General features: G+C 41.1%; 1 protein-coding gene across 3 annotated transcripts in view; it reads right to left on the reverse strand.

Annotated features, from left to right (window-relative positions):
• Positions 1-222: 222 nt before the first annotated feature.
• Positions 223-18,768, reverse strand: part of TBC1D14 (TBC1 domain family member 14) — a 76,999-nt gene continuing 58,453 nt past the window's right edge. For 2 of the 3 annotated variants that reach the window (XM_075499715.1, XM_075499714.1), the window contains exons 11-12: positions 7,574-7,832; positions 224-3,603 (exon numbers count right to left, since the gene is read on the reverse strand). In XM_075499715.1, coding sequence (XP_075355830.1) covers positions 3,538-3,603; positions 7,574-7,832 — 325 coding nt within the window. In that variant the 3' untranslated portion in view covers positions 224-3,537. Of the gene's footprint in view, positions 3,604-7,573; positions 7,833-18,768 lie in introns of all 3 variants that reach the window. The other variant, XM_075499713.1, reaches the window with a different exon arrangement.

Below are 18,768 nucleotides of genomic sequence, written 5' to 3' on the forward strand. Positions count from 1 at the left end.
AGCCATATGAAATGGATTAAACCATGGGCACCATAAGTATCAAATCTTCTAAATGTCACATGTAATGTAACAGGTATTTTAACATGAGAACTTGGAACGCATCACCAAAAAATCCTCCACCTGCAATACCTAAATGGCCCAAAGTCCTGATTTTGGACAGACAAAAACTGCTAAAGAAGCCTGTGAAGAAACAGACAGGTACTTGAATTTTTAATTTCTGAATTACAGTGACAACAGGTGATTAAGGTAACTTTACATGACTTTATTTAACAAAACCATATATTTACAGTTGAAAAAAGTTCCAGTTTGGTACACATATCTAAACAAAACAAACTTGATAACTACATAAAACCTATTTAAACATGATGTACAGGGGATGTTACCAACAGTTCTCTGTGTGTCATCCTAGTTTTTAAAACATTCAAAAATAAGCTGTTACAAGGTACCTTTTTTCCAAATGAAATTCTTTACTAAATGAAATAACGTTAATGACTGATTGCTGATTGAAGTTGCAAAACGGCTATATTATAAAGTGCAGGTCGTACAGAATTCCAAATCTGGTTGAAGTTTTCTGGTTTGTCTAATCTGCTGCATGTACAGTGGCAGTTGCAGACTTCTGATGTATTGCAGCATTTTTATTTTTCCTTAAACCCATGAAGAAAAGAAAGTTTGCTTGATAGGGACACTTGCTCAATGAAAGAAAATCTCATGCATCATGTTACAGATACTCTCAAGCACCTGAACGATAAAATTGTCAAAATTTTTTATGCAATCCCTGAATTTATTACAGAAATCTTCCTTAATAGCTAATTAGGAGATTTGGTATGCTGCAAGAAACTTAAAAAGCTCAGTGGCGAGTAATTCTATGCCCTTACTACTCACCTCTGTTTTTACGAAAATTCAAGCTTTACCTTCAAATCAAGTTACTGAGAAGTTGAAACAATTGCATCTTTAGGCAGGTGATTTTTTTTTTTAATGTATTTTGTTTGAAAACAAACTGTGCAAAGCTCCTTATTGCATTGCTTTTCTTCATTAAAGAACATACCTTATATACACAAATAAATGATTTAGAAAATATATACATCTTCTAAGAACAGAAAGATCAAATCACAGAACAAAGTAATTACATTTGCAAGTAACAAACAGTGCACGTGTGTTGCAGCAGGCCTTTTTCCCACAACTATGCCCGTTTCCACTGTTACATTCAACATCTTATTAGAAGAGAAAAAGGAGAACAGGCTGTTGATGGCTGCAAAGATACCTAGTGGCTAAAGAATGCATTTTAACCAGACAAATGAGCCACACTTGTAGACTTGGTTTAAAAGGAAATACAAATCTAGTTGCAATGAAGACTTAAATCACAAAGCCAGTTACAGTACCACCTAAAAACATACACTGAGGAAAAAGTTGTCTCTGTGTTTAATAAACTGTTTAAAAGCATAGTGCAAATGTTTCAGATGGTAGGCCTCTCATATCCTTCAGGGAAAGGCATATTTGTTGTAGTAATAGAAAAAGTAATATTAAAAAACACTTACTGACCTTCCAGCTTTCTATTGCACTTCAAAGCAATGTAGCATACAAGTACCAGTCACTGAAGGACCAAAGCTATACAAATTCTGGGAGAATTAACATGTGTTTCATATCAACATCTTGACATCTACTTTCAGTAAGTGATGACCTAGAAGAACTCTTATGGAGGAATTAAGATGGCCAACAAAAACCCACATCCATTACGCCAGGTACACAAAGTGGACAGGAAAAGAGGCCAATGAGGTATCAGACTTGCAAGCTGCATTTGCACTACACAGCTTCCAAAGTGATGATGAGTCCTCACTTACCAGGGAATCTTGCTCTCACTCTTTTTAATACTACAGTCAAACTATCCCTCGCAGAAACAACGTTTGTACTAAAGGACAGTATTTTGACTATGTCCCACAGTCCTTTACATTATATGTTGAATTGAGCAGTGTGCAACTATTATTCTCATTTTTTTTATTTAGACAATGCCAAAATAATCAGCATAAAACAGACTGAAGAGCATTGGGAAACTACTGACCATATATAGCTAGAGGATTTGGTAACGCCTGTTGACAGTTAACACAAATATTGCTTCAATTAGTTTCCCTTTTCAATGATCGTCATTATTTATAAAATAGATTTTACACTATACACTGTGTGATCAACATTCTTGTAAATCAGAGGCACTCATGATTTACAGCTCAACGTTCATCTGAATGCAGAGGGGATCTAAGCTGTGTAACAGAATTATGCAGCCAAAGTTTCCTGTCTCTGTAACTTGTTCCCATGTATTAGAGGCTGGATAAAATGCTAGGAAATGACAGCTTGTACTTATCCTGATAGTATTTCTCTGGCACATTCCCCAACTTCTTTCACTTGTCACTACATACAGATCAGCTCCACGTAACGCTTTCCCCCTATGGCAGCAGCAGCTTCAGGAGATCCCACAGAACCTGCTCTTTTCAGCAGCCGTGTTGGCTTATGTAACTTCTCCCCTACGCCCTTCCTCCTCAGTTTTGCCAGTGAGCAGAGCTGGGTTTAAAGTAACTATAAAATTGCTTTTAACCATTTCTCAATTTATCTGCTCAGCCTACAGTTTTATCAGCACAACTGGAGAGGCAGCACAGGAATAAGTAGCTGGTAGGCAAGAACACCCCGAAACAGCACTGCCCCAGAAGAGGGAGACACGGAAACATACATTTAGTAGTATACAACTCTGTGTTTAAACAGAGGAAAGAGAGTACAATTGGGAAATGATGCCACCTTAATATTAGAAACCCCCCGGTGAGTTTGGAATCTAGTCTGATTAATGGAACTTCTTCCATATGCATCCAGATTGGAAACACAGATTTCCAAGGCATCTTGAAGAATAATTGGTTTTGCACTGCTAGCATGACTTCTCTTCCAAGTTTACTTTCTACTTAACTTTTTCTTATTAAAGAATGGAATGTAGTTCTACGTCTATGTGATTTCTTTGGTAAATGGGACCCACAGCCTATAAAACACAAAGCATTTCTAAAGAAATGGTCCTTTACATCATTTAACTGTAAATTCCAGCACCAGTTATTTAAAATCTAGATCCAGCTACTGTTACGGGTATGGGAAATATATCCTGCCTAAGAATGAAACCGAGGAATAGCTTTCAAAGCAACTGACATCACTGAATGCCCAGTCTTTTAAAACATAAAAGAAAAGAAAAACTTTTAAAAAAACCCCTTAATATTGTTTATTTTCACTGCCCTCATCAGAAGTACAGAATGTGTAACGCTGTCCACAGCAAATGCTCATTCCACTAAAAGTTTAAGGCTAAGCCTAGGTTTCACTTATAAGGGTTTTATCCCCTAATTTCCTTCCTTGCCCCCCCCTTTTCTTTTTACCTCTCTCCCTTTAAGGCTATCCTACTACTAAACAAAACTCTGAAATAACACTTTGATTTGCAGGCTCATACATGTCAAACAGTACTCAATACTTTTGCCACTTTAGCTCTTTTCCTGTGAGTCACTGGAGGCAATCATAGTTTTAACGTTTGAGTGAAGGACTTCCTTTTTCCATTTCCCGGTTATCCTTCTGCAGAGCAGCCAGTATCTGGTTCAAGGAATGAGAGAGAAAAGAGTATTAGATTTTAAAAGTGACACAATAAATCACTGTCTGAAGAGTTTCCAATTTAATTATCTCTGAACAATACTATTTTAACTATTAAATGTAATCAAATTTAGGGAACCTCTCCACTGGTGGAGACTTCTCCCATAAGTTCTTGTGGCACAGTAGATACAAATGGATTTAACAAAGGTTTAAACTCAATCTCCTCCCAACACACACTTTTGAAGCCCAGAGATGAGATTCTTACCCAGATTACACAAGTCTAGCACTATTAAAGGATGCTGTCTGAGGGGAAGTTGTAATTCTCAAGATAAATGGACTGTCTAAAAATACAGCAAGTGAGCAACCTGAGCAGTATGACATTATCTAAGAGTTCAGGACAGAATTACCACAGCGCTGACTGGTGCTTGTCTAGAGCACGTCACTGCATCCAGATCTGCTTACATCTTTTGCTGAAGCAAGAAGTCTCCATTTGCATTCACATTGAAAATTTGTATTTCCTATTATCCGAAGCACAATTTTGTTTTGTTAGCCCTCATGTAGAGGGCACAATGCTAGCCAGTTTCTCATGCTGCTTAACATGCTCCCTGCCCTGTAGTTAGTCTCTGCTGAAGAAGTCCAGCAGCATCCCCAAGAATCACCCTGGAACTGAACATCCTGAGGGACGTTTCATCTCAAAGAATTGCACTTACTAATAAGCATCCTTCTTTTCTCTCTCTGACCAACTTCAAACCAACCTCTGCACCATCAGAATTAACAGGAGGTGGGTCTAAATCACTCACAGGGCAATCACACAACATTGCCTATACTTCAATGTAAAAGCATCCATAGCTGTTGCAATGAAAGGGTTCAACATGGGTCTGAACAGAGCCACAGCTGGCTGGCTGTTCAGCAGTTTCTAGAATTGAAGAGATTTCAGTGAGGTCCTCTTCACAGAGATTCAGGGTAAATCAACAGCTCCTCAATCAAATGGCGTTATGAGAGTTTTGAGTGCCATAGTAACAATGTTCGTGAAAAAAGTTAACCTTTTTAAGGAACCAGAGAATGACACCAAAATACTGATCCAGAAAAGCAGAAAAACACAGACATTAAGCCAACTAACAGAGCTCAGATTCTTTAGTTATTTGGAAAACTTTATGGAGCTAAGATTTGAAGCATAGAGATTGCAGAAGTGCTAAGCCAACAATCTAGTCTGTTCTACCATCTCTATTTCTCTGCCATTGTTGGTATCAACAGTCACTCACATTTCAGGCTAAGGCTGTATTGGCACAAGGGCCTGGAGTTCTCTGTAGGTAATTCCAGAAGAGAAACAGAGCTTGCAGGTTTCCCATTGATAACCAGAGTCCTTGTTACCAGAAGTGCCATGTCTGTGATTTACCAGGACTCCTTTCAGTCTTTAGTTTCCTGATCACATTGTCAGTGACCAAAGGAAAATGAAGTGAGATAGAAAACATAAACCAACTCATCAGATGAGGGAACCAGGACTGTGGGATCCAGATTCATAAGCAGCCCATAACATTTTAGATGAGGTCCTACATATATCATCACGCCAGAACGTGACCCACAGGATACCAGGACCATAATTACCATGGTACAGCAAGATGAAAGGTTCAGTAAGTGGGTGTTTTCCCGAGTGCCAAATGCACCTACTGTTGAGATGTGCAGCTGAATTTGACCAAATATACTCCTACAAAGAAGTAGTACCTCAAGCTCTGCTGCTTGCTTATGCAAGTTACTGTAACCAAACGAGACAATGGGAACACGAAGCCCACTTTTCTAAGCTCAAGAGCACTCTGCATCCTCTGGGAACTAGTGCACCTGGTCAGTCAGTCCACCTAGAGTTTATCTTAAAGGTAGTGCATCCATCACAATGGACATTCATTTTGCTACTTCCAAAAGGTATTTCCCTACAGAAAACACGTGGATACTACAGCAAAGCATCTGATTTCTACAGCAATAGTCAGAATTACCATCCAGCTAGGGAGCATTCCAACTGCAGCTAGACTTCTCAAGCCTACTGTCTGAGTGCATGCTGCCACAGCCCCAGCACTGCTATGAGTCCACATGTGCAACCAAGCCACACGCTACCAAAAGCCTGTCTGTCCTAGAACTGCAAAGTTCAGGTTTGAGTCCAAACTCATCCTGGTGAACTTTAAAAACCTGAAGCGAGGTAAGAGCTCATCACAAGTAGCATCTTAGTAACAGAAAACATAATCCCATACACTCTGTGTCTTGTTAATGCTTCTAGGTTGGTTCCAACAGCGACTTCAGTGGTTCAGCGACTGAGGAGTCCCAGTAAGTACACGATGTGAGCAAACTCATAGCCTCTACCCACTTCTGGATTGGAAAAGGATGGCAGGCTAGAGAGTGAAGAGGCTTTACCGATGGAAACTTACTCTGCAATGGAACTACCTGGTGAAGAAAGACAGTTCGTGCAGAAGTCGACAGGTAAGAGGTCAGCCAATACCAACCCTACAGCGTGCTGAGTTTTGAGATCTGTCTGCACCACAGTTCAGCAGCATTTTTTCTTTAGTTTGCCACCACAAGCAAAAACAATAAGAAATTCCAGTGCAGTCAGAATGAAGCTGATGAAGAGACTGAAGACGACTGCTTGGGCTAGATTACTTTGAAGTCTTCCTCCTGTTGTGATAATCACCACTAAACCTTCACAGGTATCAAAGACTGAAAACCACTGGCTAAGCAAGCCTATTACTTGGGTTACTTGGCAGAATAGGACCTCTATCTCCCCTCCTCTGCAAAGGAAGCAGCAGTAGGCTGAGAAATGATTTGGTACATGATCCTCATCCACACAAGACATGTTCAAAGAAAGTGAACCATCTGAACAAGGAACAAGACTGGGAGGTTACCTGTATAGACATAGCTGGCTGAAAAATTTTCTAAGGATAGAAACAAAGCTGGATCTGTACTAGCAACTTATGACCAAGACCAGAAGGTAAATGCAAAATAAGCTGTGAGAAAAGCCATGTCAGGGAGGAAATGCTGGCAGCGTGCTGCTCTTAGCTGGACAGCACAGGTTGTGCTCCCCCTTGTATACAAGATAAGGCTCAAAAGGCTACAATCTAATCCTACTGCGAAGGCTAGAAACTCTCATCTCAAATAGCAAGCTGGCAGTTCCCCCAATCTACAAGCAGACTATTACTCCAGGAGAGAACCATAAACTCCCATAAACATGGCATTTAATGCGACCTTTCAGTTTCACTGCAAAAAAGAATGGATAAACTGGTCAGAGCTCTATTACAGCATATTTCATGAAGCAGGCTGTATTACTGCTTTGAAGAAAAAAAAAAAAAAAAAGGAGTTTACACTCCAAATGCTATGGAGTACATTTGACCTAACTCTTCAGCATGATGGGTGTTACAGACACTTAATTTCCACATTCAGATGATACACTTCCATCGTTTTTCTTTAAGCTGGAATTTAGTTGGAATTACAGTGATGAGACTACAGTTTTTGAAGTAAAGGCTTCAATGCTAAATTCCAGTGAAGACATCAGACGTATTCACTTCTTTACAGCCCAAAATTAGGCAAACTAGATCCTCAAGGATATTAAGATAATGACTGTATGATGATGTGTCCTGACAAATTGCCATCTTCTCCCAAAGACTGAATTGCTGCTTTTAAATATCAAGTTGTAATGCTGCTAGCAGCCTTTGTAATTAATAAGTTTAAAAAGTCATATGATACTTTACTTAATTGACTCCACCCAACATTTCAATTTTGAATGTTAACTGAGCTCTCTCTCTCCAGAGGAGAAAAAGCTCAGGGAATCCACTCACCTGAATGTATACTAAAAGCATGGAGTGAGGTACATAGTCCTACCTACCTGTAAAATCGAAGACTAGCTCTGCTAAAGCATTCTTCCAGATATTTGCCAAACCCCGTTTTCATGAGTACAGTACAATCATCTGTTACCAAAGATCAACATCCTCTTTACCTGAGCCCACTTTTTGTTTCTACTTTGCATCTGAATGGCAGCAATAGATGTGAAGAATTCTTCTGAAGGCAAGTCCTCTGGTAGCTTTGTTAAAAACTGGGCTATATGAATGAAGTCCATTTTTGTCAAAATATCTTCAAAAAGTTTTAATATTCCCAGGGCTGTACGGAATAAGAACTCTTCTCCATCACGGCAGAACACATCCCAGACACGACATGCCAAGTCTAGTGGCAAAGATTTGCTGTACAATGTGAATATCCTGAAAAACAGAGTAAAATTTTCAGAGTTACTGCACAAAAAAAAAAAACCTGTCTTGGATACTCGCAGAAGTACACAGACTGATTATTAGTTAAGTTTCAGGCTTCTCAAATATTTGTATCTGAATACTTTTTAATTTCAAAAGTACTTCTATTAGTTGCTGCATAGCAATACATGAAACAACATAAAATTGTACAACAGTTAAGGCATCTTGCTATCAGTCTGGGTCTCCAAGTTCAATTTTCTTTGATCATACCAGAAGAAACAATATACATGGTTTTATGATGGACATGCACTAGCCACAGGAATAATCAAAGGCATATTTAATCATCACTTCAGAGCTGAGGACTGATGCAGTTTTAGCTGTGAGAACACACAAAAAGCTGAAACTTAAGACATAATGCAAAGGGAATTTTGTGGATCAGATGAAGGAGATGTGTAAAATTAACTCTGTGTTCCAGGCCTGACTGACCGGCAAAGTAATAATACCATGAGTTTTGGAGGAAAGATCAGTTTAAACTCTAGTGAGTTGAGAGAAACATGCAAGATGTCCAGAGAGAATGCAAAGATAGCTGTGATAAGATGGTGGCTCAGCATGCTTGAATGGATGCGATCCCAAAGATCCTGTGTTACCTTTATGGTAACAGCAGAAGCAAGAACCTCCTCCCAGCTGCTAAAACTGCATTTTCATTAACTGCCAAGAGCACATTTCTTCCTTCATCAAAATGCTGACAGCCTTGCAGCCAGGAACGCTAAGATGCTCCCTACTCCCTCCTCTATCCAACACCTCGCTACAAGGCAGAGCAGTTTTCATTGCCACTGACAATGCCATAACAGCAAGTGAAGAGAATTCAGTTTCTTGGAATCATGGTACAGTATATAAGGGAAAAGAGTTACAGCGATTTTTTTCCTTCAGAATTTAAAGAGAACACATTTCTCCACAGAGGCACTGCATAGATCTCTGTAAAACTGCAAATAATGCTTTCTCCAGCAGAGGTCAGCAGCGCCTCAAATTTAAGTAAAACATTTCCACATCTTTTAACACAAAATTTCTTTTCAAGTATGCTGAATCAAACAGTAACTCTCTTGTATTTAAGACTCCCCCCTATCCCCTCCAATTTTTTATTTTGGAAATTCTGGTTTGCATTAAAAAAAATACAATGGAACAGATATATACACACACACTATATATATATATATAGTATAGAATATGAATTAATGTATTTTCACAGCAAATTCTAATAATCAAAGGTTTTCTGCGGTATCTGCTTTTTACTATGTAAGATTATTTGAATGATGTGTTATCAAGTATCCGGCTTCTCTGTGAATCAGTGAACTTCAGGAAAATGGGAAAATATATTCATTTTACAAGCAGCAAGACTAAACCATTTGCACAAATTCAGGTGACAAGCAAAATGGCAGGTTTAGGATCCTTAGGATTTTACTTTTTTCTATTTTTATATCTCATTACAATGCTTTTATAACAAGTAGAAATCATTTAAATTCTGTTCCCCAAAAAGCTAAATTAGAAATATCAAAATAAGCAAAAAAGATGTAGAGTCTGGGATGAAAAAGAACACTACTGTTCATGTATGTATTTTACATGTATGTACATACATACATGAATGTATAAGAATAGCACAATAAAAGCCCCCTCTTTGGGTTATTGGCTCATCATCCATTGCAGACTTTGTACACTCTTTCAACATTCTTGTACAGTCACATGCCATATAAAAATGTCTTGCTACAGAATACCTACACAGCAGAATTAAGACTTTTTGTCTGTACACACACATGCACAGGAAACAGCAGCAGCTGTTCCATTTAAAAAGAACAGCGTAATAGGAAGCAATTCAACAAAGTCCTTTTCTGGTCACAAAGTAGCAGGCAAACACTCAGCCAGAAACTAGTCCTGGTTAAAGATAAGTAACAATGCCTATTTTTGTGATCTGTTTTTATTCACAAAAGCTATTATTCTGTCATGATTCAGACCTAACCTGAATAACCTATGTGTATTAAATCTGCAGCTATGCAGAAAATTAACTGTCAGAAGAAATAGAACTATTTATTAGAACACTCCTTTTTGTAGGAAAATATTTACTTGCATCAAAAAAGCTGTCACATCAAATAAGGTATTTGACATGGATCTCTTCATAATTTGGAAGGAAGTGCAATTTGCAGGAAATTCGCAAAGCAATTAGCTTTCATTAATACTAGCATGGAATCAAATGCATCAAGCCCTAAGAAGAGAGACTGGGCCCCCTCGAATAAGCAATGAAACAACAGTAGAAATCATTACTGCTAAGAATGGATACAGCATTTGCTCCCTTCAAACATTTCCTACTGAAAGACATTTTTATTAGACATCTGAGCTACTGGTCTGAAACCCAGCTGAAATTTATTATAGTAATAAAGCAGCTGCTAGACTAAAACAGTTACAGCAGCAGCTCTCAGCAGCACTAGCACACTACTTGCACATGCTCTGCTCTCGCTGTACTGCAGGACGATTTTCCATCTGCAGCGCTCTGCCCACACACTAGAGGTCCCAGGTGCAGACAACATAGCTAACTAGCACAGAGACGTCCGGTGTCAGGGTAATGTCAATGCAGGCTACTGGCCACTACCTGTTTGGAAGAGGGGAAAAAAAGCAAAGTACCAGATGCTCCTGCTCCTCCCAGGCCTGCTTATGATGAAAGTGTACTTTGAGGTAGGCGTATGAAATCCTGGCTGGTTTGCTACTCACAGGGAAAGCATATGACCATAATGTTATCAAGGAAGCAAAGCACTGCTACCATGATAATCATAGGCTCCGTGTTTTCTTCTCTTTGTTCCTTCTTTTTTTTTTTCCCTCTTTTCTTTTTTAATTAAAAAGTCTTCATAAGATATTGTTAGCAACAGTGACAAAGACAGGTATGCTAAATTTTGGATTGACAACTCATGCACAACAACGCTGATGCAAATCAGATCTCATATTCTTGCACTACACATTCTTTTCCCATGTCTGTAACAGCACAAAAATATTCCTGCAACTTCTGAGCTCATTTGTGGAAACTGATGAACTAATTCACCTTTTAAACTTATTCTTGGATCCTTCCTGGTACTAATTTTTAGTTGTTACACTTTGTATCAATTTCAACTACATCTGCTTTGAGACAAAGATTGCATCTTTCTAAGAGTTCACGCATTACTTTATTGTATAATGGCATCTCTGTTCTCATTAGCACCTTTACAGTTCTTGCAATAAGCTTGTTGGTAACAGTTTATTTAGTACAATTTTAAAATCATTACAGTTGAAGACAAGTGGAAATATTTACTTTGTTCCTTATTAGGAAAAGAAAAACTTAAATATTATGTACTATACAATACTGACTGCCACATAGCAACTTCTTAGCACTCAGCAAATCTGATTGCATTGTAAAATGCATCAACAGAATACAAATACTGTGAGATTCTAAGCAATTTCCAACCAGTCAGAAGCAACCAAAAAGCCCTGCTCTCTCACCTAGGAGTACTACACAGCAGTGCAATATTTCACTTGATTCCACCCTAACCTGCAGTGACATAAGAATGAACACACTGTAAATTGGGCTGAAGACGGTGATCTTTTGGAGTCTGGTAACAACTCCAATTCAAAAAAATCAGGATGTCACCAGAAATCTTTGGACAGAATTACAGTCCATTTTTTCTTTGAAAAGGAGGCATCCATTTAAAGCATCACCTTAAGCTTAATTTTTTTGGGGGGTGGAGTTACTGGCATGACATAGACTATGTTTTTCTTAATGTAACAGATAGCAAGCTTATAAATACTTTACTGGAAGTGCCCACTACAAACGTCCACACAAAGTGGCTTGAACCTGTATCATAACAAGCAAATGGTGTCAATAGAAAGTTACTGTTCACGGAGCACAATCACAGTCAACTAATACTAAAGAACCACTGATCAATCCAACAGTATAAACAAAGCTCTTGGCTATAATTATTGCCAAAATTGTTTTTTCTGAGTAGGGATAGAGAGGTGTTTGTATAGCAGCAGCAGGCCATAAACAGACAGCACGTGTCCTTTGCAAATCCACATTCTGCTCTGCTCACAAGAGCCTGAGGTACATCAGCTGAGAGCCGAGAGGCCAAAACTGGGCTATTCAGACACACCATTTCCCCCCATTCTCTGTGAGCCCAACTGTACATTGCTCTTCACACCCCTCTCACACTCAATTGCCTTCGTATTCTTCAAAAAAAGTAAAAACCTGTCTAACTTTTGAATTCTTACTGTGAGATTTATCAGTTGGAGTTTGGGCTTGAAGCACATGGGTCCTTTTTAAAAGAGATGCCTTACTTCTGGCAGGTATCCACTGATAATCATGCCACTGTACCTTTTAATTAAATTTTTAAGTCCTTGGCATTTCTCATCACAGAAGGTGGTGGTGGAACTGAACTGGCAGGGGGGCTCCCCTCCCTAAATCCTCTACCAGCCCCAAGAAAACCCAAAGCAACATTGCATGACCTGCATTGCTGGGCCCATCAATATGTACAGCATTTCTTTTTCTTGGAACGTATCCCTTCAACAAATGATTTAAGCATTGCAATTTTACTGCCGCTCCCCGTGGCACTGCTTACAGGAAGCAGCACAAAGGAGACTAGTTGATTCCACTGTAATTGCGGCAGGAGCAGGAGGGTTTCCCAGCAACTGGTCTGTGCAGCACTGGCTACTCAAGCCCTCTCAGAGCTGGCACCAACTGAGATTTACTGCACACATGCCTGCACAGTAACCATGCCAGCCACCGGAATAGCAGCAGGCATCCCTTTGGAGCTCAGAACAAATGTGCATTTAAATAAAAGTAATGTTGTTAGAGCAAGTCTGTTTCATAGAGATTTTTTACCTACAACCACAAGGTCTGTCTATTCAGAGCAACACTGTACCGTATTCTTCCCTGACTTTTAACACAGTGAAACCGCATTCTTATCTTTCCGGAAACAGTTCTGTTTTTAATGGAACAATATCTGTACTACAGCAAATTCACTGTCAGCCATGAGCCACAGGCAACCTTACAAACAACATTTTCCAAAGTCCTTAGCTTTAATAGTTACTCACTTGCGAGAACACAGACTTTTCCTTACACCTTTTCTATATTGCTTCCTGGAAGTAATAGAAGGACAGCACATACAAAGTCCAATTTGCTAAGTTTCCAGTGGCCATTTAAAAGAAAAACAAACAAACCAACCAAAATACTTAAATCTGCTTCCTATAGGATCAAAGTATTCTAAAGTAGAAAGTATACATATGTATACACACACACATACGTATACATATACTTACATACACATGCACATACACACATATATATTTAAATATATCTAAATCTTACACAGTTAAATACCAACTCCACTGTCTAACAAAATTAAAGACAGTGGGACAAGCTGTCTAGCTCCAGACAAGTGTCAAAAAAGTTTAATACAGGATTGGGCAGGACCACCTCAACTAGCCTACATTCTTGTACAAGATCATAGTGCTGTGAGTCTCTAGGGATGGGGCAGAACACAGTAAATTGTCCTTGGGATTAAAATAAACAGCTTTAATATGGATGCAGGTAGTCAGCAAGAAATGCTAAGGGTTGTCAGTCCATTCATACAAAGACCTTGAGAAGCACCATCCACAAGCACTCCTGACAGAAGTTTCTTTCAAGTGCTCTTAACAATACCCACAGAAGGAACAAAAGGGGGGGTCTGACGTGGCCCCACTTCAACACTTCAGTTCTTTGGTATTAAGTTTTTTTTTTTCTTATTTAACATATAAATGTGCTCAGAGAGAACAACTGATCACATAAATGTTTACTCAAGAAAATACAATAAAGACTAGTCTATCAAAGCAAAATTGCTGAGGGGAATGCAAAGCTTCAACCTTCCGTCAAAACAGTCTTTTTCTAAATCTCCAGTTTCTGCTGTTGTTCCTCAGGATTTCTTTTTTACAGCTCATGTGAAGCTCAAAGTTAGACAACAGAGTGGTATTAACATGCCTGCACCATGACGACACTCAGTTTTAGTCTCTCCTACATAAAAAAAAAATCACCTTATTTACGACAGCATCATATTAAACTAGTAATGCATTAAAAAGATGATAACCTGGTGATTTTAATGTTGTCTATCCAGTTATTCTCCAGCACATTTACAGTCTTTCTATTCTGATATCCCTTTTATTCAATTGCTTCCTCCACACACAGGCTTTTCACAACATTGTCTGAGGCAATATAATTTCAACATCTTTCCACTTATCATTGAACATACCAGCCTCTGCCCTCTTCCTTCCCTTCAATCCCATTCCAGTATTTTTTCTAGCATCTTCCTGCTTTGTGCATAGATCTAGTTCAGTTTAATATTCTCAGCCTTCAGTCATAAAAATCCTTCTGATGGTATTTCTCCCATCAAATATTGGGAGAAATGAGCCTATCCATTACGCATCCCCTCATTCCTCTACTCTAATGCTGCATTAAAATATAATCCCAGTGTAAAAGCCAAGTCAAACAAAGCCCATGTCACACTACCCTCTGTGCAAGAGGCACAAGAAAATCAAGGAACTCAAGCAAAGGCAGCAGGAGGCCTGTATGAATGAACAAGAACCTCCTAACAAAACTCAAATATAAAAAGGAAGCATACAAGAGGCTGAAGGAGGGGCAGATGACCCTGGAGAAATACAAAGACATTGTCTGAGTATGCAGAGAAGGGGCTAGGAAAGCCAGAGCCCATCTGGAGTTGAATCTGGCACTGGAAGTTAAGGACAATGAGAAGGGCTTTCCACAGGTACATCAGCAGAAAAAAGACTCAGGGAAACACAAGCCCGTTGCAAAATAGGACAGGAAACCTGGTGACAAAGTACATGCAGAAGGCTGTGGTACTCACTGCCTTCTTCATCTCAACCTTCACTGAGAAGACTTACTTTCAAGAATCCCAGGTCCTCCAGACTAGTGGAAAAGCCTAGTGCAAGGAGGATCGCATTAGGGAACATTTAAACAAACTGGGCATATACAAGTGCATGGGACTTGTGAGATACACACGAGTGCTGAGGAAACTGTCTAGTGTGATTGTGAGGCCACTCTCAATTATCTTTGAAAGGTCCCAGTGATCAGGGGAGGTTCCTGAGGACTAGAAGAAAACAAATGTCACTCCTGTCTTCAAGAAGTAGGATCCAGGGAACTACAGGCTGGTCAGCCTCACCACCATCCCTGGGAAAGTAATGGAAGAAAAATTCCTGGAGATCATCTCACAGAATCACAGAATCATATAGGTTGGAAAAGACCTTTAAGATCATCGAGTCCAACCATAAACCTAACACTACCAAGACCACCACTATACCATGTCCCTAAGCACCTCATCCAAATGTCTTTTAAATACCTCCAGGGATGGCGACTTCCCTGGGCAGCCTGTTCCAATGCTCGATAACCCTTTCAGTGAAGAAAAATTTCCTAATATCCAGTCTAAACCTCCTCTGGCGCAACTTGAGGCCATTTCCTCTTGTCCTATCACTTGTTACCTGGGAGAAGAGACTGATGCCCACCTCCCTACAACCTCCTTTCAGGTAGTTGAAGAGAGCGATAAGGTCTCCCCTCAGCCTCCTTTTCTCCAGGCTAAACAACCCCAGTTCCCTCAGCCGCTCCTCATCAGACTTGGGCTCCAGACCCTTCACCAGCTTCGTTGCCCTTCTCTGGACACGCTCCAGCACCTCAATGTCTCTCTTGTAGTGGGGGGCCCAAAACTGAACACAGTATTCAAGGTGCGGCCTCACCAGTGCCGAGTACAGGGGCACGATCACCTCCCTACTCCTGCTGGCCACGCTATTGCTGATACAAGCCAGGATGCCACTGGCTTTCTTGGCCACCTGGGCACACTGCTGGCTCATATTCAGGCGGCTGTCAACCAACACCCCCAGCTCCTTTTCTGCCTGGCAGCTTTCCAGCCACTCTTCCCCAAGCCTGTAGCGTTGCATGGGGTTGCTGTGGCCCAAGTGCAGGACCCGGCACTTGGCCTTGTAGAACCTCATACAATTGACCTCGGCCCATCGATCCAGCCTGTCCAGGTCCCTCTGCAGAGCCTTCCCACCCTCAAGCAGATCAACACTCCCACACAACTTGGTGTCATCTGCAAACTTACTGAGGGTGCACTCGATCCCTTCGTCCAGATCATTGATAAAGATATTAAACAGAAGTGGCCCCAACACAGAGCCCTGGGGAACACCACTTGTGACCAGCCACCAACTGGAGTAAACTCCATTCACCACCACTCTTTGGGCCCGGCCGCCCAGCCAGTTCTTTACCCAGTGAAGAGTACACCCGTCCAAGCCATGAGCAGCCAGTTTCTCCAGGAGAATGCTGTGGGAAACCGTGTCAAAGGCTTTACTGAAGTCTAGATAGACAACATCCACAGCCTTTCCCTCATCTACTAGGCAGGTCACCTTGTCGTAGAAGGAGATCAGGTTGGTCAAACAGGACCTGCCTTTCCTAAACCCATGCTGGCTGGGCTTGATCCCTTGGTTATTCTCTACATGCCGTGTGATAGCACTCAGGATGATCTGCTCCATCAGCTTCCCCGGCACCGAGGTCAGGCTGACAGGCCTGTAGTTCCCCGGGTCCTCCTTCCGGCCCTTCTTGAAGATGGGTGTCACATTAGCTAATCTGCAGTCAGCAGGGACCTCCCCAGTTAGCCAGGACTGCTGGTAAATGATGGAAAGGGGCTTGGTGAGCACATCTGCCAGTTCCTTCAGTACTCTCGGGTGGATCTCATCAGACCCCATAAACTTGTGAGTGTCTAAGTGGTGCAGCAGGTCACTCACCATTTCCCCCTGGATTATGGGGGCTCCATTCTGGTCCCCGTCCCTATCTTCCAACTCCAGGGGCTGGGTACCCAAAGAACAACTGGCCCTGCTAATAAAGACTGAGGCAAAGAAGGCATTAAGTACCTCAGCCTTTTCCTCATCCTTTGTCACTGTGTTCCCTCCCCTGTCTACTAGGGGCTGGAGATTCTCCTTAGCTCTCCTTTTGCTGCTAATGTATTTGAAGAAGTGTTTTTTGTTGTCTTTTACAGCAGCAGCCAGACTGAGCTCTAGCTCAGCTTTGGCCCTTCTAATTTTCTCCCTGCACAGCCTTGCTACACCTTTGTAGTCCTCCTGAGTTGCCTGCCCCTTCTTCCAGAGGTCATAGACTCTCCTCTTTTTCCTGAGTTTGAGCCAGAGCTCTCTAGTCAGCCAGGCCGGTCTTCTTCCCCGCTGGCTCCTCTTTCAGCACCTGGGGACAGCCCGCTCTTGTGCTTTTAGGACTTCCTCCTTAAAGAATGTCCAGCCTTCCTGGACTCCTTTGCCCATTAGGGCTGCCTCCCAGGGGACTCTCTCGACCAGTCTCCTAAACAGGCCGAAGTCCGCCCTCCGGAAGTCTAAGGTGGCAGTTTTGCTGACCCCCCTCGCCGCTTCTCCACATATCAAAAACTCTATCATTTCGTGATCACTCTGCCCAAGACTGCCTCCAACCATCACATGGCTCACAAGTCCTTCTCTGTTCATGAACAAGAGGTCCAGCGGGGCACCTTCCCTCGTTGGCTCGCTCACCAGCTGTGTCAGGAAGTGATCTGCCACACGCTCTAGGAACCTCCTAGACTGTTTCCTCTCTGCTGTATTGTATTTCCAGCAGACATCCAGCAGGTTGAAGTCCCCCAGAAGAGCAAGGGCTAGTGATCGTGAGGCTTCTGGGCTTCCCAGTACGAGAGAGACATGGATACGATGCTGGAGCAAGTCCAGCTTGCCATGAATATGATTAAAGGCTTGGAGCACCTGATACACAGGGAGAGGCTGAGAAAGCTGGGACTGTTTAGCCGGGAGAAGAGATGGCTCAGACCTAAATGTGTAAAAATACTTGATGGGGGGGCATAAAGAAGACAGATCCAGACTCTTCTCAGTTGTATCCAGTGAAAGGACAAGAGCCAATGGGCAAAAACTGAAATACAGGAAATTCCATTTAAACATAAGAAAATAAAAAACTTGTTTACTTGATGGTGGTTGAACACACTGGAACAGGTTGCCTAGAGAGACTGTGGAGTCTCCATCCTTGGAGATATTCAAAACCCAACTGGACAAGCGCCTGAGCAACCTGCTCCAGCTGACCCTGCTTCGAGCAGTGGGTTTAGACTAAATGACCTCCACAGGTCCCTTCCAATGCCCCAGCAATTCTATGATCCTATGAAAACTCATGTATTCAGACTTCTAGCTGTTGGACTGAATTACTTTAAATGGATTTCTGTCTAATGGATCAGGAACATGTTCAGTGCTAACAACTAGGTCTTGAAGATCACCAGGGTATCAAGAGCTTGGTTCAGGTAGAATGGCATTAACAGTACAAATGTTTTCCAAAATAAAAACTTATTAATCTCAGGAAAAAAATGCTGTCACTGCTGGGAATTCCATCTTTTACTGAAGGTATTTAGTCAGATACCGAGAACAGGCGAAGTTGTCAACTATTTAAGGGCAAATCAATGTTTCACAAAAAAGATTTCATATCATCCTGAAATTGGCAACAAAGTCATGCTGAGAAGAGACATTTTAACTGCCCCGAACCAAAGCCTGCCAGGCACAAATGCAAATACTCAATTTGGAGTGCCTTATACCACGCTGAAATTTGGCAGGAGTGCAAAGAAGATCCTTGTCTTTTTTCCTCTCTAAGGAAAAAGGTTCTAATTACACTAGAACTAAAAAGGAAGGCAGTTTCACCAAATGAAAATATTGTAATTGCCTGTCTGCTAAGTGGAATAGCTGCAGTAATTAAAAACATGCTAATGCCCTTTAGCTATTCAACTAGACTCCGTCAAGATCAGTTTTTAAACAACCTGTACTGGCATACTCTAAACAGGATCTAGGACCATCTAACATATGAATGAGATACTGCCCAGGAGCCATAGCTCATCCT

This window comes from Mycteria americana, chromosome 4 (genome assembly GCF_035582795.1).
Source record: "Mycteria americana isolate JAX WOST 10 ecotype Jacksonville Zoo and Gardens chromosome 4, USCA_MyAme_1.0, whole genome shotgun sequence".
NCBI lineage: Eukaryota > Metazoa > Chordata > Aves > Ciconiiformes > Ciconiidae > Mycteria > Mycteria americana.